This window comes from Alligator mississippiensis, chromosome 13, assembly GCF_030867095.1.
Source record: "Alligator mississippiensis isolate rAllMis1 chromosome 13, rAllMis1, whole genome shotgun sequence".
NCBI lineage: Eukaryota > Metazoa > Chordata > Crocodylia > Alligatoridae > Alligator > Alligator mississippiensis.
The window spans coordinates 25,008,073-25,031,870 of NC_081836.1; the positions used below are offsets into that span (position 1 = coordinate 25,008,073).

The 23,798-nt window shown below is 54.6% G+C and overlaps 1 protein-coding gene across 3 annotated transcripts in view; it reads right to left on the reverse strand.

Annotated features, from left to right (window-relative positions):
* The window catches only part of LOC102574404 (mitochondrial import inner membrane translocase subunit TIM16), a 217,098-nt gene that overhangs the window by 5,366 nt on the left and 187,934 nt on the right, over positions 1–23,798 (reverse strand). For all 3 annotated transcript variants that reach the window (XR_009456313.1, XR_009456312.1, XM_059716485.1), the window contains 17 exons: positions 21,357–21,411; positions 20,851–20,908; positions 19,145–19,290; positions 14,785–14,880; positions 12,989–13,126; positions 11,807–11,927; positions 11,339–11,514; positions 10,563–10,671; positions 8,027–8,113; positions 7,574–7,716; positions 6,070–6,174; positions 5,646–5,731; positions 3,843–3,984; positions 2,615–2,704; positions 1,074–1,190; positions 755–890; positions 146–237 (listed from right to left, as the gene is read on the reverse strand). Coding sequence is in view for 1 of the 3 variants with exons in the window: in XM_059716485.1 (XP_059572468.1) it covers positions 146–237; positions 755–890; positions 1,074–1,190; positions 2,615–2,704; positions 3,843–3,984; positions 5,646–5,731; positions 6,070–6,174; positions 7,574–7,716; positions 8,027–8,113; positions 10,563–10,671; positions 11,339–11,514; positions 11,807–11,927; positions 12,989–13,126; positions 14,785–14,880; positions 19,145–19,290; positions 20,851–20,908; positions 21,357–21,411 (1,897 nt within the window). In the remaining 2 variants the exon portion in view is untranslated. The remainder of the gene's footprint in view (positions 1–145; positions 238–754; positions 891–1,073; positions 1,191–2,614; positions 2,705–3,842; positions 3,985–5,645; positions 5,732–6,069; positions 6,175–7,573; positions 7,717–8,026; positions 8,114–10,562; positions 10,672–11,338; positions 11,515–11,806; positions 11,928–12,988; positions 13,127–14,784; positions 14,881–19,144; positions 19,291–20,850; positions 20,909–21,356; positions 21,412–23,798) is intronic.

Here is a 23,798-nt window from a genome sequence, read left to right on the forward strand (position 1 = left end):
GGCAATGTTGGTGGGCAGTGTTGGTTCCTGGTGGTGGAGGCCCAGCAATGCCAAATAACGTGACGGAACCCAGCATGGGCCAACAGTGGGCACTGACGTGCTTGATGGGATTATGCCTCTCTCAGCCCCACACAGGGATCTTCACCTCCTCTTTCTTCTGCTCATCAGACTTCTCCTCCAGGTAGACAGATGATGGGGCATACTTCCTGACTGGGACATCCTTCGGGGCCTCGCTCACTGGGGAAAGAGCCACCATCAGGGAGAAAGAATATCACCAACACCCTCTTCTGATGTGCTGTAGTGCCTGTGATGGCAGGTGGCTGGACCCATTAGCCCTAGGGATCCCCACTAGCCCTGCGAACATTGCCTTTGCCCTCATGTTGCACAGCATCTCTGCTTTACAGGAATGCTTCAAAGTTCACAACAGGTTAATAGAGAACTGCACTGGCCTTTAAACAGGCCCACTGAGAGAGGCAACCCCTACCAGGCCAGCCCAGTCTCCTGGTCCCCACTCCAGCCATACCACAGCCAAGCTGACCTGGTGTGGCCCAGCCTGGCAAGAACTCACGGCACCAAAACTGTGGGTCCTTTGCAGCAGTTCCCATCAGTGGAGAATCCCTTATCAGGACCCCCCCACAATGCTGCTGCTGGGGGTGAGGGGCTGAAAGCACTCAAGGCCCAGGTTAAACCTGGCTGTGAGGCCCAGCCCCCATCCCTCTGCCCCAGAGTGCACCCTGAGCCTGCCTGCTCCCACCTGGAGTCATGTCCTTGGGCTGGAGGCTCAACATTTGGTGCTGCGCGTTGCTGCCTGTGAGCCATGCAGTGGCAGTGAGGGCTGGCTCCCACCACATGGTTGTGGGGGGAAAGATGTCATCCTGGAAGAATTCCTTCTGCGGGGGGGGGGGGGGGGAAGAAAGGTTGGGTGAAAGAGTCAGTCCTGGGCTAGCCCCTCATTCAGGGCTTTTCAGCACTAGTGGGAAGGAGCAGGTCCCTGGCCAGCCAAAAAGGAGTAGCACAGTCTCTCTGGGGAGCCCACCCTGGTGACATCTGTGCAGCTGGGCCACAGGGCCTACCTTGACTCTGGGCACCTTGAAGACAACTGGCTCCACAGAGCTCTGCCTCAGACGCAGGGCCCTGGCAAACTCCACCTCCCGCACGTTGCACGTAGTCTTGGGCAGGAACACGAAGCCCTGGAAAAGTACAGGGGTGATGTCAGGCCCCGCAGCACTCGGGCTGTCTTGGCCCCAGAGGCTGGGTCACCTGCACTCCAGGCTCTTGCTCCCCAAAGTGCTGGTGATATGGCTTGGTGCTGTACACCAGCTTACTTTAGGCTGAATCTGGGGCAGGGTCCCAGCTGTTGGGAAGCCATGCCAGGCAGTGCTGCAGGCTCTGTAGAGCTCTGGCAGAGCTGTCCAGGGCTTCATGAAGGTCTTCATGTCCTTGACAGAGCCACAAGCCACATCCAGATAGGGATGGCTTTAGCCTCCAGGGAGACATAGCCAGCTCTGATGAAGAACATGGCAGTGCGCAGCTGCAACAGCGCATGGTAACAGGCCATGTGTGAAGGACCTGAGAGCCAGGACACAGGGATGCCAGTGCCCTGACTTATGCACACTTGCCCCAGACTTAGCAGAAAACAGGGGCCGCTCCCATACAGAACACAGGGAGTAGCCCTCAGCATCTGCCCCTCCCCTTCCCAGACATGCGTCCCCCAAGTCTTCTGCATTGATCCTTACAGGAGAGGATAAGAAGACCCTGCTGTAGGGCAGAAGGCTGCCCTGGAGCCCTCTGTGGGGCAAGCTTGCTGGGGGCTCTCACCCCTATCTCCCTACACTGCAGAGGGCTCTGATTACCCACACAGCCCCATAAAAACAGCAGCATGGAGGCTGGAGGCAAGGCATGAAGGGACTGGGCAGTCCTATCCCACCTGCTGCACTGCCCCAGCTGAGGGAGAAGCGTCTCTGGAGCCAGCCCACAGGGAGCCCCAGCAGGGGAAGAGCTGGACACCAGCAGCTTAGTGCTAGGCTGGGCTCCCCCAGGCTGTGGGGGATCAAAGGCTTTGTCCTTGATCGAGGCCCCTTTGCAGTGAGCCCCCCAAAGCATTCAGGTTACAACCTGCACATGAGCTACAGGGGTGGTAATGCACCTGGACGGCCACCAGGGGGCAGCTTCCAAATGTGCCAGAAATGGAGAGCAGCTGGCGTGGGGTAAGAGCAGGCAGAGGTGCTGGCACAGCTGCCAGAGGAACTGTCTCCCCCATGCTGCACCCAGGGACATGGGGCTGGGGGCCTAAGAAGGACAGTCAGGGTGGGGCAGGATGTAGAGGGGCTGCTTTGAGAGGAGGCCAGATCCCTCCCTGGGGGTGCTCAAGGGGAGGTTGGACAGCCTCAGCAAACATGGGCTAGGCAGGATGGATGTGCCTCAGAGCCCAAGTGCTGCAGCAGTGCATCGTGCTGCTGCCAGGCATCACCCTGAGACATGGACCTATGTCTGGCTTCTTTCCCGAGCCACTGTGACATGTGGGGCTTATCTTGCTGTTCCCAGCCCAATCCAGCCTTTGCGCTTCAGGAGCAGGGAGAGTGCTGGTCTCTACAGAGGCACCCAAAGCACTCACCTTATGGGGGTCGCTGGAAGAAAAGCTGTTGCACTCCAAGAAGAAGGGCGCCTCGGTGACAATCTCGTAGATAAAGACTCTTGTGTCCCCCTAGATGCATTGGGCAGTGAGAGGAGGTCTAAGGAGGGCTCCCTGCAGCTGCAGGGGTCTGGGTGGGCCTGCCACCATGCCATGCTCATCTCTGCCTGGGACTCAAGTGGGAGAAGGGGCATGTGGAGGGGGGAGGGTTATTAGGACCCAGAAGTTCAGGGCTCCTATTAGACAAGGCCTGCAGGGTTAGTGGTGGCCATGGCATCAGTTCCATGGAAGGCCTGGTGGTACCTGGCATCACACGAGAAAGTGGGTTGAGTCCCAGAGGCAATGAAGAGGGGCCAGGCCCCTCACCCAGGAACAGCACAACCCTTCCCTCCCTGCGTGGGAGTGTGGCACACTGCTTGTCAGGGCCACAGGCTGCAGGCTTGTCAGGGCCACAAGCTGCTGCCTGTCAGGCTGCAGGCTGAGGCAGGGGATGCTCCCCAGGACCATTCAAGGCACAAAGTCTAGACCCTTCAGAGGACCAATCATGGTCCCAGGGCAGGAAGACCCTCGCCTTGCCAGCCTCTTTGCTCACTGATGCAGAGGGCCAGCAGGGGCTGCTCAGACCAGCAAAAGCAGCTGGACCCCTGCTTGCTGCCCATGCACCGTCTGGATGTGGATGTGCTCACAGCTGGACACTGCCTGCAACCTGGCAGCCCTGGGTGGGCTGTGCTTACCCCAGCAGTGGAAATGCAGGGAGGCCTGGTCTGAGCACTAGCCGGGGTCCCCCTAGAGTCTCCTCTTTGGAGGCTGCCCTCTTTACATGCTACACAGCATCTTATAGCCACAACTTGGGCTCCTATGCTCTGGCAGGAACATCAAAGGCCAGGCAGAGGATCTGCATGTATTAAGGCTGGGGTGGCCAATCTATGGCACATGTGCTACAAGTGGCACAGGCAACCCCTTTGTGTGGCATTAAGCAGAAAGCAGAACAGCAGATAAGACAGGGAGCACAGGGCATAGAGTAGAAAGCAGAGCAGCATATATCACAGGGGAAGGGGATTACAGTGGCACTTGGGGAACGTGCTGCATATTTGTGGCATACCTACCAATCTGTGGCATATCTACCAAAAGGGTTGGCCCCCACTGGGCTAAGGAAATCAGGGACTGCCAAACAGCCCTGTCCACCCTGGACACTGATCCCTCCACTCACCTTGCCTGTCAGGAAGACAACGCTGGTGTCCTCGTCATAGAAGGGGATGAGGGTGGAGGGAGACACATCGACAGTGCCCACTGCCACAGGCCCAGCAGACAGGGAGTCAGCCTTGTACAGATACAACTGGCGCTCACTGCGGCTGCCGGAGAGAGCACCACAACCATCTGCTGTCCATACTGGCCACAGGGGATGGTGAGGCAAGTGTTACTGGCCAAACATGCCATACTCTATCCCAGTGGTTCCCAACCTTCTTTATACTGCAGCCCAGCAGGAGCTGGAAGCTGCTTGCCCAAGCGGACAGACAGGGGTCTGAGCGGGGTACTTAGGCAGCCAACCCACCGCAACCTGATACTGGGCCATGGCCCGGTGGTTGGCAACCTCTGCGCTAGCCCAAATGGCTCTAGTATGCGGGAAGCTGGTTGCTACTGTGCAGTAGGCATGCAGCATGGTGGCCATCTTGGTTCAGACATGCGGACGATGGCTCTCTCTTGCTCAGGACCTGCCCCTGGATCTATCAGGAGAGACAGGATGTGGGCATCTCCCCCCACCCCCATCTTGGGTCCTGATGGAAACCTGGAGATAAAGAGACATAGGGCTATTTTCTGCCTGGATACCAGCAGAGAGAGGCTGACCAAGCTGATCTCTGCACCCAGTCCGCACACATGATGGTTTCTTCCTGCTCTGGTGTTCTCTTGGAGGGCAGAGGAGCCCCTATCCCCAGTGACCTTTGCATGGGGTGTCACACCTCACTAGCCTCCCACACATGGAGGCCTCAGGCCTACTGTCCTGCCAAATCCACAGCTCCTACCACACCCAGGCGCAGCCACATGGCACCTTTGGTCTCAGAGAATCCTCTGGTGCCTTGCCAATGGTGCCGTGTGCCCCAAAATTGACTCACAGGCAAAGCACAGTCACCTCTGGGAGGGGACACATCATGTATTTAACTGTATGTCATGACAGTTAAGGAGAAAAGTGAGAAATGCCATCTCCTCTAGGGCCCATTAGAACCCCGAGCAGCTCTGTGCTTTCCTGCAAGTAACAAGGTGGGATGGATCCAGCCCCAGGTTTGTCAGTCTCCTCGCGCTACCTGCCAGGTCCTGCTCCCAGCTAGAGCCCCTAATCCTGGGATAGTACCTATGACCTGTCTAAGGCCTGGTGAGCTTCTCCTCTGGGACAAACCATCTGCAGCAGCCCTGGGCCCTCTTACTGGGAGGGCACTGGGAGTCTCCTGTGACTAAATGCTCTGCTGGGGAGGTGTTTTGTGACTGGCCTGACCCTGCTCGGAGCAACGCTAAAGAAGTGTCCTGTCTGTGTTGGCTGACCCCACTCCCTGTGGCAGCAAGGTCATAGATACAACCCTAGAGAAAATGCCACAAGGGAGCCTTGGCCACAAGGGAGTCCTGGTTCTGACAAGTGCTGGCACTGTGCTAGCTCAGGGCAGGGAGAGTGGGGAGAGCTCTGGGCACCAGCACCTCCAGCTGCCTGGACTGGTGCAAGATTTCAGAGGACTGGTGGTCCTGACTCAGAAGCATTAATTGCTGCCTGCAAACAATCAAGTACCCAAGTTCAGATTCAGCTGCCACCTTCCCCCACAGGTGGCTGAGCTGTGGTCAGGCTGGATGGGGCCCTTGCAATTAATTACATAGGATGGGAAGGGCAGGACCAAGTGCCCCATCATGGGAAGCTGGACATTCCTAGGCATTTGGTAGTGGCTCATCATCTGTGGGGCCAGTGGGCTCAATGAGCTGTAGAAGCCCAGAAGGCACAGGCCTCAGCAGGGGAAGTGGACTCTGGCCTTACCTATCAAAGCCAGAGACCAGCAGGTAGTGGCCACCACATGCCCAGACCACACGGGCACCTCGGCTGCCCTCAGGGCCTGGGCCATCCTGTAGGAGAGGAAGAAACTAGGGTTACTCTTCTAAGCACCACCCCCTGCCCATGCAGATGGCCTTTCCCAGGAGCATGACCAGAGCCTAATGGCTGTATAAGGGGCCACACAGGCTGGGGGGAGCAGTGGTGTGTAAGCAGTGGGCTTGGGTAGAGGCACATACAGCCGTGCAGCCTGCTCCACCTGCTCATCCGTGCCCAAAGCACTGCCAGCAGCACTCTCCCCAGGATCTACTCTGTCTGTAGGGCTCAGGGGTTCCACCCCAGCATAACCCCTGCTTTCCATCCCCCCAGCTGAGCTCCACACAAGTGACCTGCCTGATGACTTCTAACTCACCTGCTCGGGCTCCAGCGACCGCCGGGGCTCGTAGAGCCGCACCCGGCCATCCTTGCTGACCGTGGCCAGCTTCTGCCCATCAGGGCTCCAGGCTAGGCTGAAGATCTGTAAGACACCCGATGCCGATATCTTTTGTGTCCCAGCCTGCAGTGATGGCTGCACTGCACGTGACAATCTGCCCTCACACTGGGCTCTCCCAGCACCACCTGGGGCCAGGGAGGACACAGCCACTGACGGGCTGGGTGAGTGGCAGCTCCAGCCTGCTCCTCCCAGTACAAACCCTCCTCTTAGACTCACTGTGAGAACCAACCTGAGAAAAGCACAGGCCAGTCAGGAGGGAGGATACTGCCTGCATGAGCAAGGGTTATAGCAGAGCTGAGGGAAAAGCTGTGCCCCATAAGGCAGTTCCCATCACCCTCTCCATGGAGTGGGACCCTGACCCATGTCAGTGCCTCCTGCCAAGGGCCCAGTCACAAACTGGCATTGCCCAGTTTAAAGGAAACAGGGTTCCAACCATCTCAGCAAAGCTCCCTGTCGACACTGTGATTTCAGTTTAGAGCAGCGGTGCTCAACTTATCTGGCCCCGCAGGCTGGATGAGTAGTGTGAGGCCAGTCTGGGGGCCCAATCCAGTGCAGGGTTGGCACATGGAGTTAGTCCATGGGTACAATCCAACATGCTGGCCCAGTCCCAGAGCCACCAGCAATCAGTGTTGCAACTTTTTCCCCACTGCCAAGTTTCCAGACCTGTGGGGAGCTCCCTGGACCAAATGACAAAAAACCCCACAGGCTGGATCCTGCCCGCAGACCGCAGGTTGAGCACCACTAGATCGGAGCAACCCAGGCCAAAGCAGGTACTGATGAGCAAACCACACATGTAAAACATGCAGCTTGCAGTGGTACAGGGCACAACAAGCCTTGGGAGACAACTGCAGCAACACACATCAGTGTAACAGCTCAGCAGAGCTGGTGCCGAGGCCTCCTGCACTATAGCACACATCCCAGCCCCATAGCCAACAGAGGGGCACCCCTAGCCCAGGCAGCAGGTATGTGCCACAGCACTGAGAGCCCCAGCTCCAGCCTGACTGTTAATATGCTCCAGGTCCCAATGGCTGCCCCTGCAGATCTGTCTTAGGATGCCCCATCCCCTCTGTGCTGCTGGATCCTGTGATGGAGCTGGCTGTGGTTAAGCATGGCAGGGGTAGGTTCCCAGCACCCTGCTCCAGGGGTGCTGAACAACAATGTGGCCATCACAGACTACATGTCTCAGCATTCAATGCTCTATCACCAACAGCTCCTCCTACATCGTCCTCAGAAGTCACCCAGCCCAACCCAGGTCCAGCCCTGCTTAATGTGGCAGAACAGATGTGTCGCGCTTCCTCCCTGCTCCCTGGTGCATCAGTGTATCCCTTCCACACTCTGGTTCTACCCCCAGGTGGTGCCCTGATTTCTGCCTCAGCCCTGTCCTCCCTGGCTTGGTTTTACCACAGGCTGGCTCGCCTCCTACCTGGTCAGTGTGTCCCTTCAGGCACAGCACCTCCTGCTTGGTACATAGGTCCCAGACCCGCACCGTCATGTCATAGGAGGAAGAGGCCAGGATGTTGGCAGCTTGCGGGTGGAATTGGATGGAGTAGATTTTCTCTGTATGACCTTGGGAAAGAGGAAGTGGAGAGTGCTTCTGGCCCTGTATCCTCAGTGTGAGGGGCCACCAGGGCAAGGGAGCCACAGCCCATCCACGGCTGGTCTGCTTCCTACACTCTGCCAAGGCCACCCAAGCAGGGTCTACCCACCCACCACAGCTTGCACTACTTAAACAAGCCACACAGCGGTCAGAAAAGTCCTGGCCTCCTCCAGGGCTGGCCACTGACTGCTTGCCCTGTGCAGTGAGGCACCCTTAGCTCACTCATACTGCCTTCCCACTGGGAAGGCGAAGGCACCCTCACACCTACACGACCCTTACCTCGAAGCACAGCCTCTGGTTCTAGCAGCGTCTTCTGCAGCCCTCCTGGAGGGATTTGCCAGATCCGGATTTTGGCATCTTCCCCAGCTGAACATAACAGAGACAAAAAGTGAGCCTGGTGCCAGCTGATCCCGAGCACCAGAGCCAGGGGAAGGTCCTGGCCTGCCAGCCTCTGCCACACGGGGGCAAGAGAGCTGCTGAGAACTGCTCCCTGGTCTCCTGCAGGCCCCTAGCCCTCAGTTCCCCCTGCTCATACATTAATTAATTGGTATTTCTTTCCTGGCTTTGGGCCTCAGCACTCTGTAAGGAGTGGGTTCATTCTCTGCCTGTTGCTCTTGGGGGGAAGGGGGCGGGCAAGGGCGCAGTGGCAAGAGCCCAAAATGGGGAATTGGGAAATCCAAGTTCTGGCCCTGGTGTTGTTGCAAGACTCCCATTAATAAACTGTGCTTCAGTTTCCCTCTCTAAAACAGGCTCCTTTAGGGGGAAGGGGAGTGAGGGGCTCAGTTCCTGTTTGCAGAGTGCTTTGGATCAGGTGAAGATGGGAGTTTGGGAGGTGCCAGTACTTTTCATAGATTCATAGATTGTTAGGGGCTGGAAGGGACCTTGCAGATCATCGGGTCCAGCCCCATGACTCTAGGCAGGAAGACAACTGGGGTTAGGTGACCCCAGCGAGATGACTGTTCAGTCTCCTCTTGAAAACCTCCAGGGTAGGTGATTGCACCACCTCTGGAGGGAGTTTATTCCACAGTCTGGACACCCTGACTGTGAAGGAGTTTCTCCTACTATTAAGCCTGAAGCAGCCTTCCAGGAGTTTGCATTCATTGGTCCTGGTCTTCCCTGGGGGTACCCTAGTGAACAGTTGTTCACTGAGCTCCTGATGCACTCCTCTGATATAACGGTAAGCTGCTATCAAGTCCCTGCTATCAAGTCTCAACCTTCTCTTCTTTAGGCTAAAGAGGCCCAGGTCCCTCAGCCTTTCCTCATATGGCTTGCCTTACAAGTCCCTGATCATGCAGGTGGCTCTTTTCTGGACCCTCTCAAGTTTTTCCATGTCCTTATTGAAGTGTGGCGCCCAGAACTGGACGCAGTACTCCAACTGCAGCCTCACCAGTGCTGAGCATAGTGGGAGTATCACTTCCTTAATTTTACACGAGATGCATCAGTTGATGCATGCCAGCATGTTGTTTGCCCTGCTGACCACCACCTTGCACTGATGGCTCATGTTCATGCGATGGCCAGTCATTACCCCTAGGTCCCTTTCAGCTGTGGTGCAAGTCAGTCTGCCACCACTGAGGCTGTATGTATGTTGAGGGTTGTTTGCCCCCAGTTTCCTTCATCTGGTTCCAGCCTGCCCAACTCTCGAGCCTGTCCAGGTCCGCCTATAACTGCAATCTAACTTCTGATATGACCACACTGCCCCATAACTTGGTGTCGTCTGCGAACTTGGCCAGCAAGTTTTTCACTCCCCCATCCAAATCATTGATAAAGATGTTGAAAAGCACTGGTCCAAGCACAGAACCCTGAGGGACACCACTGGCCACTTCTCATCAGGGTGACACAGATCCATTCATGAGAACTCTCTGGGTCATACCCTGTAGCCAGTTTCCCACCCACTGAACCATCAAGCAGCTGAGCCCACAATCTTCCAGTTTTCCCACAAGGATATCGTGGGATACTAGATCAAAAGCCTTTTGGAAGTCTATCTACTACGTCTCCCATGTCCAGGTGGCGAGAGACCTGGTCGTAGAAGATGAGATTGGTAAGACAAGACCTACCCGTGACAACGCGACGTTGGCTGTCATTCAGAATATTACCTTCTGCGAGTATATCACACATAGATTTTTTAATGAGCTTTTCCAGAATTTTCCCTGGGATGGAGGCTAAGCTGACTGGCCTATAGTTGCCTGGGTCCTCCCTCTACCCCTTCTTGAAGATGGGCACAATGTTGACCCTCTTCCAATCCTCAGGGATTTCCCCCATGTACCACAAATTCTGAAAGAGTTTTGCCAGGTGTTCCACAATGACCTCATCCAGCTCCTTCAGCACTCTCGGATGGAGTCAAACCACTTCTGCTCATTTATAAAAGTCTAGCTTTTCTAATTGGTATTGCACCCACTCAGCATCCACAGTGGGCAGGCTGTCAGTCCTGGCATGTCCCCTATGAGCCTTATCTCGCTTGACTTTCCCCACAGTCTGGTGAAATACTAAAGCAAAGTGGGCATTCAGGAGTTCAGTTTTGTCCTGAATATCGGTTACCAGCTGCCCCGAGGTGTTAAGCAGGGGTCCCACACTTCCACTTGTTTTTCTTCTACATACCTAAAGGACTTCTTACTATCCTTGTAAGATACTAGGAGGGACTGCAGTTCCCATGAGTGGGCCCTGGGGAGGGGTCCCAGAGGGTCCAGCACAGCACAGTGCTTGTGCCTGATATGTGGAAGGGCCACCTCAGGCCAGTGTGAGGGTTCTAGACTCCTGGCTGGCCAGGCTGCAAGTGGTGCCTGGTAGCCAAACAGTAGCTGAAGGCAAAGCTCTATACCGACTGCAAGGCGCTGCAGGTCAAAGGGGTCCCAACAGAAGTCTGCGACAGGCGTCCCATTCTGGATGGTGGGTATGGAGGTGTCAGGCAGACGGCCTGGCTTGGAGAGCTGAAACAGACACCCAGTCAGAGGCAGTAGGACAACCCGGGGTGCCCATCACATCCCCTTCCAGCACTACACTCTCTGGGTCACACTAGATGAACTAAGCTGGCATTTGTATATGTGACACTGCCTGCTAGAGTTTGGCCTCATGCAGGATAACAGAGCTGCCCAGAGAGACCCCCTTCAGTTTAAGCAGCAGAGTTGGGGCATGTGTGTGTCTGGTTTGTACATGCATGCATGCATACACATGCACACACTGTTTTAATATAACAGAATGGAACAACCAAATGGCCTGAACTGAAACATTCTTGAAATTTTGTTCCACAGAAAATTCCAAAATTCCAGCCTTTTCTTCTGGTTTGGAGCAAAAATACATTTAAGAATCTTAGGGTTTATGGGGGACAGAAGTTCTGGTTCTGTCACAGCAGGGATTTGGGACAGAGCATCTTCCCCTGTGACTATCAGCCATCGCCTGTGTGTGGAAGGCTAGGATTGATTAGACAGAGAGACCCAGCTCCATTCAGCACTAGGTTGGGGTTGTGGCCCACGAACAGGGCAATAAGGGAAGGTTATACTCCCTACTTCCCATGCTGGGTCCAGCCAAGCTCCACAGTCATGGGCATAGTGCCTTTCAGCTGCAACAAACCCAACTGTGAGGAAGCTGCATTGTTACCTCGAGGATGGCAATCTGCCCACCAGATGACAGCAGTGGGACTGCCAGGCGCTGCCGGTTGGCACAGAAACCATTGCACTCTCCCGGAGTGGTGAGGTTGAGCCCCTTGAGGTTGGTGATGTGGGTGTCACGATGCAGGACTGTTCCCTGGGTGTGGCGGAACTTTGAGCTGGGGCCTGAGAAAAGGACGCAGGGAATTCAGAACACAGGAAATCTCCTACCAGGGTAGGACTCTCAGAAAGAGCCCAGGCTTTGGGCTGCACTACTGACCTGGCCACCCCCACCCCTTTTGCTCTTCTTTTCCACTTAAGACTGACAGTATTACAGCCTGAGAGAGTCTCCAGAGCACTCATGAGCAGGAGAGGCCTCATCCAGCACTAGGTGAGGTACCAAGAGGATGGTGCCCCATGAGAGCTTTCTATAGAGAAACACACCCATGCCCCACTGAACATATACACATATGCTCACCCAGAATGCTCTGCAGGGACCTTTGACTGGAGCTGCTGGCAAAGCCACTGGTGGTGGAGACAGACAGGGCCATGCTGGGAGAAGTCAGGGAGCTGGAGGGAGAAGAGAGGCCACTGGCATCCTGGGGGGAGAGCACCACATGATGAGTCAGAGAGGGCTAACAGCTCCCTGCCTTCCCTGTTCTTCCTAGCCCCATAGAAGCAAGGCACAGAGCTGGGGACGGCGGTGGGGATGGGGGACATACACTTCAGCTGCTATCCCACAGAATGGAAAGCCCATGTCCTCATGCCCAATTGCAGGGAGGACCCTGGGGGTCACAGCCAAGCAGGGGATTACGCTAAGGAATCTGAAGGGGAGGGACTTCCCATATCCCACAGCTGGCAAATCCGAACGTGCTTTAGCAGAACAACAGGGGGTGCTGCAGGTCAGGGCTGACAGGACATGGCCAGAGCTGTGCTGGGGCTGGGCTGGAGAAGTTGGGGGCTGCTAGTCAGGAGTGAAAGTGCAAAGCATGAATCTACAGTGCTCAGAAGTTGGTAGGGACATGGGAATCAGGACTGCCCTGACTCTGCATCCCAGGCCTTTCACTCCCCAAGGTGCAGTAAGACAACTGTGAGGGAAACATTGCTGCCCCAGACAGATTGCACTTCTCTTCTTTGCTGGTTGTTTGTCATAAGCCAGCTCTGCTCAGCCCTGATTCCTGCCACACCTTGGCCACCCCTGCCCTTTGCTGCACAGGCCAACAGCTAGATGGAGCCCCCAGGCCATCCATGCCAGGTGCTCCTGAGCTCCAGGGCACGCCACACTGAGGTCTACACTGTGCCCTGGCCTCCCAGGGGAGTGCTGCTCCTAGGCGTGCCCCACTCACCTGCTCCCACTCACTGGCATTGCACTTGGAAATTCAGGGGTGAAGCTGCTTTTGAAAACACCCCTATGATGTTCTCAGGCACAATGGGGCTTCCAAGCAGGATTCAGTCTTGTTGGTGAGTGAGAGCAGGAGAAGGTGGGTGGCCATGCTTGGCAGCAGTATAGACATGCCTTGCAACTCAGGTATGTTCGGCAAGACCAGGCATTTTGTCCTCACAATGGCAGGAGGCTACTAATACCAGGCTCCCATACCAGGTGCCACATCAGGGGGCTCAAGTAGCTTGGCCCAGCCCCAGGCTGAAACTCAACACTCACACTTCGGTCCAGGTCCACAGAACCAGCATCTAGCCACCTGGAGTCATGAGGCAGACACTCCTGCTGGGCATGGGGGAACAAGCTGAAGGTGAAGGTCTCCTTGGGTCTCCGGGCTGGGTTCAGGCTCACCTTCCCCACCTGAAAAGCAAGAGATGGTCATTGCTGGAGAGGGCAGGGCACTGTGGCAACTTTCCCTGGGAAAGCCAGCCTTGGCCTAGACAGGTTCTGTTAGGCTTGCCTGGGCTGGAGGAGTTCCCTGAAATGGCCCAACACTGCTACCCATGGTTCAGTGTTGCTGGGGGCTGTGGACCAGGCACTGGGCTTCCAAATGCCCCAAGAAGAAGCGGCTGTCTCCAGCATGTTCACTACTAGGGTCCCTTCTTACCAGCACCTGCTTTAGGGAGTTCCCTGACAAAGGGACCAGGCACCCCCAGCAGGGAGGGCTTCAGGGGGGGCAGGCTGATTTAAATGAGGAAGCAGCAAGTGTACATTTAAACAATCCATTTTAACCTCAATTTACATTCGTCCCTTTTTGTTATTTTCCTGCATAAAGGTTGCTTTTCACTAGCTGGTACCATTAAAACAGGGTGATTACAGCCTTTATGCTTCATCTGTCATGTTTTGCTAACCCGACCAGGAGGATACATCATAGGTGAACACATCTGTGTGAGCAATTATGCAGCTGCACATAGTTATTTCAGTTCTCTTTTATGATGATAAAAAGGTGAATGATGCATTTCATTTTATTAGATGATTATTTTAAGCTACATTTGGATGGGTATGGAAATTAAATTAACATGCAGTAAAACAACATTTTAAAATGTTTTCTTAAGTTGAATAAAGCTACCTGAAATGTAGCAGATACATACAAAAAAGTAAGTTTAACACATGTTTAGTATTTAAAACTAAATGGTTTAATAAACAAAGGACATGTTATCTGCAGTGGGCATGCAGAGTTGGCCACCCCCTCACCTGTTTTTTATTCACAGATAGGAAGAGGAAAACAAGCTTTCTTGCTCTGTCAGCTTCCAGTCAGTCTCTCAACTTTGAGTGAACTACTCACTGAGCAGGACTGAACTGGATATGCTGAAATGAAAGACACATTCTCACTGCACCTGCAGGGGAGGCTACTTCTATTCACAGCTGGTACAGCACTTCTGCAAACCCTGCTTCCCAGAGCTTAGCCGGGCATGGACTTCTACCCACTCAGCACTCTGACTTCCTCCAGAACTTCTGCAAACACTCCCCACTCGAATGGTCCATTTTTTAACTATAAAGCATAATGATATTTTTTGATTAGTACAAATCAAGACTTTAATGGAGCTTAGAAGTATTGCATATTTAAGTTGAAATAGGCTTATTTTTAAGGAAGAACCTAATTAAAATCTGATTTAAATAAATAAAAAACATCAGATTTTTTAAAGTTGACAAGAATTGCTAATGTTTATTCTTTCAGCCCCTCAAGAATCCCCAGGGTAAATCACCCAGAAGAGATTCCAACTACAGACCCCAGGACCAGGGAAGGGAGTGAGAGTCTAGCCGAATTCTCTGATCAAGGTAGAAGAGCTCCTTGGAGAATCTCCTCCAGAGGCCCTGCATCTTTCTCAGAATCCTCCTGCGCCCAAGACTGGAGGGTAAATAGGTACCTTCCTGAAGAGGACTTTTGAGTAGATCCCTGGCGGTGGTGGGAAGATAGAGGCTAATTACCTCTCCCTACAAGGGACATGACACTTCCACAGTAGATGGCCCAATGTCCTTGTTCCAGGAGGCCAAGGCAGCCATCAGCCAGGGGTTACCTGTTTGTTGTCTCCTGACCACCATTCCTGGGAAGATGCTGATGGCAGGGTCCCAGCAGAATCAGGAAAGAGATCTTCATGAAACTCCTGAACAGACTGGAAGAGACACAGGGACATTATGAGCAGGCATGTGCCAGGGAGAGACTATTCTCCTGGGACAGGCCTACTGGCCCACTGCACTGGTACTGAGGGGCTAATGTCTGAGAGTGGCATGTGTGTCCTGGCCACCCAACATGAAGCCAGGATCTTCCCTCCAGTTGGTCTGCAGCCAGGGTTCCCCATACCCTACTCCCTCCAGTCACCCCCTAGCCTGGCTTCACTCTGCTACTTTTTCTCACTATCCAGGCACCCTCTTCCCATGTTCAGACCATAATCTCATGGCTGTGGGAGCAGGTCAGTTTTTCCACCAGGGAAAATACCAGCATTGCATGGATCTCACAGAGGCTCCCCAGTACTTCAGGCACCTGTTGCCTCATAGGGCAGGAGGCCGGGAGGGGAATCCAGGTCTTCTATGGCACAGGATACTTCCTGCAGAGATAGGTGCTAGGATGCTGAACCCAGCTACACTCCAACCTCTGGGTCTGTCTTAGAGTTCACACCCTCCCCCCACAACTAAACAAGGCTCCACTCACACTCCAAATCTGCCCTCCCATGCCCAGCACCTGACCTGCTTTAGGGAAGCACCTGCCTCTACTGGGCTGGAGCCGAACTGCTCATCTAGACCTCTAGGTGTCAGACATCTCAAGGCTTTGGGCTACCTCCCAGAACTGTCCAAAGGACTGCAGATGCCTTTGCCCTAAATCCACCCTACAATGCACCTGCACATGGGGCCTCTTCCTCCACCCCATCCCAGTTCACCCTGCTGCCTTAATTGCAGCCTTGTATCCTGTGTGCTTTGCTAATGAGACTAGGCATAGAACTATTGCAGGCATAGAACTATTGCAGGCAGGAGAAGGATGCTCCCTCCGCAGAGTAAGCCCTGGGTGCAGAAAAGCCAGTTGGAGCTTGCCGCCCAGCCTGGGAGTGGGCAGATGCTGCTTCTGTTCCTGCTCAGTCTGACTGAGCAGAGCCCTCTGAGTTAAAAGCTGCCACAACCAGCTAAAACACACACATAAGTTTCATAGTTTCATAGCTGGTAGGGTCAGAAGGGACCTGAGCAGATCATTAAGTCCGACCCCCTCCCATGGGCAGGAAAGGATGCTGGGGTCAAACGACCCCAGCAAGGTGTCTATCTAGCCTCCTTCTGAAGACCCCCAGGGTAGGAGCAAGCACCACTTCCCTTGGAAGTTGGTTCCAGTTCCTAGCCGCCCTGATTGTGAAGTAGTGCCTCCTGATATCTAGCCTGAATCTACTCTCTGTCAACTTACGGCCATTATTCCTTGTTACTCCCAGTAGTGCTCGGGGGAACAGGGACTCTTCCATTGCCTGCTGGTCTCCCTTGGCCAGTTTACAGATGGCCACCAGATCCCCTCTCAGCCTTCTCTTGTGGAGCCTGAACAGGTTCAGGTCCCATAGCCTCTCCTCGTAGGGCCTGTCCTGCTGCCCCCTGATCATGCGAGTGGCCCTCCTCTGGACCCTCTTGATGTTGTCCACATCCCTCCTGAAGTGCAGCGCCCAGAACTGGACACAGTACTCCAACTGTGGCCTGACCAATGTCATATAGAGGGGGAGGATCACCTCCTTGGACCTGCTCATGATGCATCTGTGGATGCATGACAAGGTGCGGTTAGCCTTCCTGTGTCCCCACACTGGTGTCCCGTGTTCATCTTGGAGTCTATAATGACACAGGTCTCATGAAATTGTCTGCTGTGGATGTATATAACCCCTGGCTAGTTCACAAGTCCTCAACCTTGGGAAGGAACCAGGTTTTGCTGTTATTAATTCCTAAAGGCTCTCAAGAGAAAGGAGCAAAAGCAGAGAAAACCCTGAACCTCCATTATCCTAACTGCATCCTATCCCAAGCTTGATCAACCCCTGCAGCAAATCACTTGTGTTACAAATAATTCTGCTCCTGTCCCTTGTTTTAAACCATTTTGATGGCAGGAGGCAGGCTTTGAGGCCACCACAGGCTAGAGAAAGCTGCCAGGGCATTCATAAGATGAGAACTGATCAGAATCCAGAGAGAGAAAGGAAGGCACCAGAAGGCTTATGAAAGGGTAACTGAAGATGATAGCTTATAAGCTTATAACCAGGGATCCTGGTTTTCCCTGAAAAAAAAATCACAAATTCTCTGATAAAAAAATTGCAAACTCTCTAATAAACCCCCCCAAAATCCATGATTAAAATTAAAAGCCCCTCACAGTCCCCACAGCCCTGTTGGTACCCTTCCCTTTCCACCCACAGTCCCCTGGCCCTAATCGTGCCTCTCACTCCCCTCCCACAGCCTTGCTGGTGCCCCTTGCCCCTTGCCCCTGCTCCCCACAACCCTGCCAGAGGGGGGCCCCCAGCTGCCAGGGCTATGGACCCAGGTCTGCAGCCCCCTGCCCCTGCTCTCCCCTGTTGCCTGCTGTGGCCTTAGGCAGGAGGGATTCTCCCCACCACCACGCACACTCCCAGGGGGCAGGAGGGATCCACACCCCGCACATCTGTAAGTGGGGCAGGAGCAGGATGCGGGTTCAGGCTTTCACTCTGCTTCTCTCCTCTGGGGCCTCTGCAGTCCAGCGGGCACGATCTGGCATGGCAGGGAACGGCGGAACCACATGGAGAAGCTGCTCGCTGCTGCCAGCTCTGTACTGTCCTGGCTAAGCACTTCCTGCATGCGGGACTGCAATGAAAGCAGCAGCACAGGGTTGTGCCCCTCAAAGCAGTGGCATGCACAGGGAGCACATCGCCAAGGCAGCACGGAGCTCACAGTGGCAAAGAGATCCCTGTGCGGCTCCACTGTTCCCTGTTATGCCAGGTCATGGCTTGGGGAAGGGAAGCAGGGTGGGAGTCTGAGTGTGCAGCCCGTGCCTGCTCTGTGCACAGATCTGGGGGGCATGAGCCCACCCTGCCCCTCAGAAGTGAGTGTGGCAGCCGGGAGCCGGCCCTCCCCATCCTCCAGATGAGCCACTCACAGCCCCATCCTGCCCCAATGCTGGGACCCTGCAGCTGCACACTGTGGCCTCAAGCCCCATGCACCGCCTGGCCGGGCAGCAGCCCCAGCCCTGCCCAGCTCCCTCCCCCCCTCACTATACGGGCCTCAATCCCCCTCTCCCTAGCACCTACCTGCAGAAGCTTCTCTCCGGGCTGCCTGGGGCCACGTGCATGTCCATGCACATGGTACCCCCTGCCTGACTGCCCTCCTCCCACTCCCCCCAGCCCCTTGCAGGCTGGAACTCTGCCCATCTGCAGGGAGCTCATTGCAAAACTGCAAAATCCACAGGTTTCTCTGGTAAAATTAGAAATCCACATTTGCCTCCAGTAAAAGGTAAAATCCTCAGTTTACTCTGTTTTTCCATGGAAAATAGAAATCCCAGATCCCTGGTTATAACTAAAAACTGCTCTGCTCTGAGGCCAGCAGCACCATGGGTGTGTGTTTTTCTGCTCTCCCTGCTGGTGACAGGTGGATGTGGCTGAGATTATTTGTTTGAAATGCACATTATTTTGAATCATCCAAGTCCCCTACATTGCTCAGAGTTTGGCCCTTGGGATTTTTAGCTTACTAAGACTTTTAAATTGAAAGTGATCAAGAATGTCACCAAGGCCAGATTCAGCGTGTGTCTGAAACAATTAAAAAAACCCATTTTCTCTGCAGACTTTTTGCTTAAAGAAAAATTTAGCTAGTCTTTTCTGACAGAAAAAGTTTTTTCATTCAAAAAACTCTGACCAGCTTTAGCTGTAGACACGGTGCTGCCAGAAGCTTCCTATCCTAGGCAGAAGCTGCTCCAACCACAGCAGGAGGCAGAGCCAGACATCGAAGGCGCTCCTGAGTTAATGCCCCTTCCCAACAGCAGCTCGAGAGCTCAGTGTTTGCCAGATCTACATGAAGGTTTAGTTCTGCTCCTGGTTGCAGTGCTGGCAGAAGGGGCAAGGGAGGAGACTCACCAGTCCAGAGACCAAAGGAGTTGGACACTCCTGCTCCCTGGGGTCAGGTCAAGCTGTGCTGAGACCCTGGGCACTCACTGGTCAGTGGGAGCTCAGGTGCTCAGTTCTGCTCAGAACCAGGCTGGGACACAGTTACCGTCGTTAGTCCAACCTCCATCTATGGTTCATGCTGCTTGTGGACTCAGGCAGACCCAGTTACAGTGTCCAGGTCCAGTCTCAGCCAGAGCTCAAGGCAGAGAAAGCTGCACTTTAGCAGGAGGCAGTTGAGCCCCTCAGCTTGACAGAGGGGCAGTAATGCCCTGCATCCCAATAAGCTGTCTGTCTTCTCCCTTACCTTACGGGGCACAGTGTAGCTGACGGGCACAATGAAGCTGTCTGTCAACTGCAAGACTCTGGCCACCTCACAGGCTATGACGTCCAGTGCCAGCTTCGGCACCAGGGCAGCGCCCCGGGTCTTGCCCTCTGTCACACACTGGTTAACTAAAGGGAAATGGACACACAGTCAAAGGCCTTGTGAGTGCGAGGCTGTCCTTGAGGGGTGGAAGGGAGTATTGAGGGGAGGGGGGTGGCGAGTGAGGGGAGGGAACAGGTAGCCTGGGGACTCTTTGTGGTATTTATAGAGATGCACTAATACACTGGCTGTCCAGGGAAGGAGGATGCCAAGGCAGTGACACAGACCCCAATCCACAACCCAGAATACCAGAGTCAGGCTTGAATAGGATCTAGCCATAAAGAAACTGTTCTGACCCTGGCCTGAGCTCTCTACCACTGCCCCTAGTTTAATCTGGTCCATAAGCACCGCAGCTGGTCACACTGGCAAAGTCAGACACAGTCCATCATGCTTGTTTCACGCTTTGCATCATCCCCCAAAGCAGCTGCTAACTGTGACCCCACCAGTCAGAAATCTCAGGGCAGGGGCCAAAGTCTAATGGCCTGCACACAAGGCCCTTCTCACAGCAGGAGTCTAGTGCTCCTGTCAGATGGGATAGCCCTTGGGCAGGACCTGGCAAGGATGCTGGCCTGGCACTAGTGTCATCTCCTTTAGAAATGCTGGCCTGCAGACACCTACCTGCCCTGCTCAGTCATACATCATTTCATATGGCAGTGAGACCAGGAAGGGGTTTCCAGCATTCCTACCTTCCCTTGGTGAAGCTCAGGGGGTGGGAATGAGGAGGAACCAGAGGCTCCTGGACAGCCTGGCCTCCATGACCACCCAGGGCAACCTGGCTCAAAGCGCTTCCTGGGAGACCTCTAACATGTCTGTGGGGGCCATCAAACAATACTGGCTGCTCAGGATCCCAGGCTAGGATGGTCCAGGTAGCTACTGTGCTGGCAGCCATGTCCAGCAAAGCTCCCGAGGATCAGGCAGACAGTCCAGTAATGTATTTGGGATGGCCCTAGTGTTACCACCCCAGCCCAGCCCACTTCAGCCCTTCCTACTCCAGCTGAGAATCATGCCTCAGAGGGGTAGGGGTGGCTACTACCCCAAACTTCTCAGTTCATGAAGGCCGTGGGACCAGCTGGCTGCCTCACTGCTTGCTCACAGCCTGAATCCTCCAGGTCTCTGACTGGTGGTTGTTTTTGCACAGGGCTGTGTACAAGGCTGTCTTCACTCTCATGCCACCCTGCACAGCTGAGGCCAGGCTGATCCACAACCCTGGGACACTTTGCAGAGCCAGGGAAGCCGGTATATCCTGACAATAGGTGGGAACACAACAGACCAAGGCTCCTTAGGGGTGTCTCTAGTCACAAACTAGCATGTGCCCAGGTGGTGTGTCCCCAACCTGGCTGACCCACTGTGTAGTAGCAAATTCCTTTACTGGAGTATTTGAGGCCATTCCTAGGGCAGAAAGCCTCTCCACAGGCCAGCAAAGGTTTCTTTTTGTGCACATGTATCCCTTTCCTGCCTGAAGGGGCTGCCTGTCCACAACCCTGAGACACTTTGCAGAGCCAGGGAAGCCTGTATATCCTGACAATAGGTGGGAACACAACAGACCAAGGCTCCTTAGGGGTGTGGGGGTAAGGGTGGGGGCTCCTTACCCTGTGTCAGGGCTGGCTGCAAGGGGGACACTTCAAAGCAGTAGAGGAGGTTTTCACCCTGGAACAGAGAAGCACAGGCAGTTTGGCAGGTTGGGAATCCCATGTCAGCCTCTAAGTACACAGAGGAGTCTTCCCAGTCCATTGTCTTGGGTTTGCTGCAGCTGGCTCCACCTGGGGGTGGGGTGGGAGGAAACACCCCTATGGCCAGCTGTGCCTGGGAATAAGACCCTGAGGTGACACCATCTCCACCCCAGCAGCAAAGTGGGACCCCCGGGTCTGGGGACACACAGCAAAGTAACAGAGCAGTGATGCCTTCCCTGAAGGGTCTTGGTCTGGCAGTGTGTCCTTCCTCACCATTGAGGATGAGGGGGCTGTGCCATGATGAACCCCTGACAGGGCTTGAGAGTCTGCCTCTACAGGAAAGCTGTGGGCTGACCAGAGATTTGAGAACCCTGGGTCCCACTGCTGGACAAGGAGCCTCAAGAGCCCTGAAACTTCACACTCACCTTTCCAGCCACAACCAAGAGACCTGTGTCGGTGTCGAAGAGTGGGATCGCAGCCCTGGAAATCAAAGAGACCAGTAGAGTGCTCAGCCTGTTAATCAGTAGCAGTCATGAACTAGGCTCATGCTCTGCACCAGAGGTTCCCACAACCTGTCCCAGGAGACACCTGGCTTTGCTTTATCTGCCCAGAAGGCACATGCCCAGGGACTGCAGGGGCATGGCTCCAGGACAAACCCTCAGACACACCATTGGGAAGTGCACTGCAGACATGGCACCTTGTAACTTTGGTGCATTTCTGTCCCTGCTTTTCAGCAGGCCCAAGATTGCCAAGTGACCACCCACTGCTCTGCAGAGAGGAAATGCTGCACAAGCTCACTGGTCCATCTTCTGGCCTACCTGCCCAGGCGTGGCTTCCTTGGGGGGCCGAGAGAACTCCCTAGGTCTAGGGCGTGAAAGTTGGATGGGAAGCTTCTGCCTGAACTGGAAGTGGACAGAAGTGTGATGCTTACTAGTGAGCTCCTTATATGGAGATTCAACTACTGGACACAGCAAGCTGGCTGCAGCCATGGGCTGCTGATTGCACCAAGGGTACCAGTGGAATTAATGCAGGAAGAGAGAGAAATCTCTCAGTGGACTCAAGAGCTCCAATAGCTCAGCAGTCAGCTACACAGTTAGACAGAGCCTGGTGGAGTTACCTTTTTGACACGGAAGACTCTGAAATAATGCTCCTCCGCCCTGCTCTCCAACCCCTGCTACCCCAGCATAGTTTCTCCCGGTATTCCACTGCTGTCCTGCAACCCTGATCCACCAGCCTCTGCTCTCCGCCCCCCAGTTCTCAGGCTGCCCTGTGGACTGCAGAGCTGGCTAGAACAGGCTTGCCTTCAAGGCCTTGTGTGCCTTGGCTGACCCAGCAGCTGGTGGCAGGAGATCAGCATCCCAGTTTTTTCTCCTTTGAGTAAATATTACTTTGGAAACTTTGATTCACCGGGCAAAGCAATGGGATGCGTGTTACAGGGCCTGGCATCAATGGACATGACGGCAGCCAGGACATGACAGCAGCCCAGCAGCCTACATGCAAATAGCTCCTTGGGGAAAAGGCAGGCTCAGCTCAAGGCCCTGTGACTGAGGGATCGCAGCAGGACGGACTCCATGGACCAAGCCAAAGACAAGCCCATGGGAAAGTGAGCAAGGCTGGAAAAATGGAAGGCTGAAAGGGGTTTAAGAACTGCTGCATCAGGTGGGTCCACCTGATCCCCCACTTTGCCTGGAGCTCTGCAGAAAGGCCAGCTTCCCCAGCAGCACCTAGGACCATGCCCAGACTTTTCGACATGTCCCAATCAATGGTTCTTTTATTGCTCCTCAGGGGCTGATCCCACCGTCTCCCCACCCTCAGGAAGGTAGGATTCCTCAGTCAGCCCCACCCTTGCCCCAATACTGAAAGGTGTCCAATGCTCTCAGTTCCCAGCTCCTTCAGCACCTCAGAGAAGGTTTCCTGAAGCAACCCCTCTCCTTCACTCCACTGCTCCTGCTGACAGCCCAAGAAGCCCCTCTCCTGCCCCACAGTTCTTGTGCCTCAAACCCTTCACACACCCCTGCCAACACCATATGGATGTCCTGGCAAACAAGGAAACCCACAGCCAGGCAGAAGAGAAGCTGGCATATGATGTACAAGTCTCATTCTGCTGAGAAACTGGTGTTCAATGAACAGGTCCCATGCTGTGCTGTACTAGGCAAGGCCCCTGCATCCTGCAGGATCATGCCTATGCCTGCCTGCATCTGCATTTCTGTGAAGCCTGGAAGCTGTCTCATCAGATGGGTTCAGGCTCATTTTCCCTTCCTCCCAGTACCCCTGGCTCTGTTTCCCTCCAGCTGAGCCCAATGAGGAATGAACCCTTCCCCTTCAGAGCACTCATCAAAAGCCAATCCCAGAAGAGCCCAGCTGCAGGACCTGGCACATGAGGCTTTGCCTGCACTAGTTTCCTTGGCAAAGGGACTGGGCACCACTTGTTCCTGTCCAGCTTATAGTTGGATTCCCCCAGACTGTGACAGTCTCAGCTGCACCCCTGGCCCCCTCCTAGTAAGGAAGTCAAGCCTTTCTGGCTGTAAGCAGGTGGAGGGGCAGCTTTGTCTTCTACTGGCAGATGCGACTGCACACAGTCACCTTGGAGGAGGCCCCGTGACCCTGTGGGATGTCCTGGCAGGAGTGTTCACTACCAAAGATAAGAAGGTGCTCCCAGTGAGCAAGGTCCACCCCATCCCTGCCCCAGGATCAGGAAAAGACAAAGGTGTCTCGCTCCCTGTCCATGTGTACAAGAGGGGGCAAACCTGACACAGCAGAGCCCCACAAGTCCATGCCTGTTCTTCCCTGAACCAGACTCCAGGCTGGATCCTTGCCTATAGCTGAGGAAGCCCCAAGGTCTGTGGGAAGGAGTCCTCTCCAAGTCA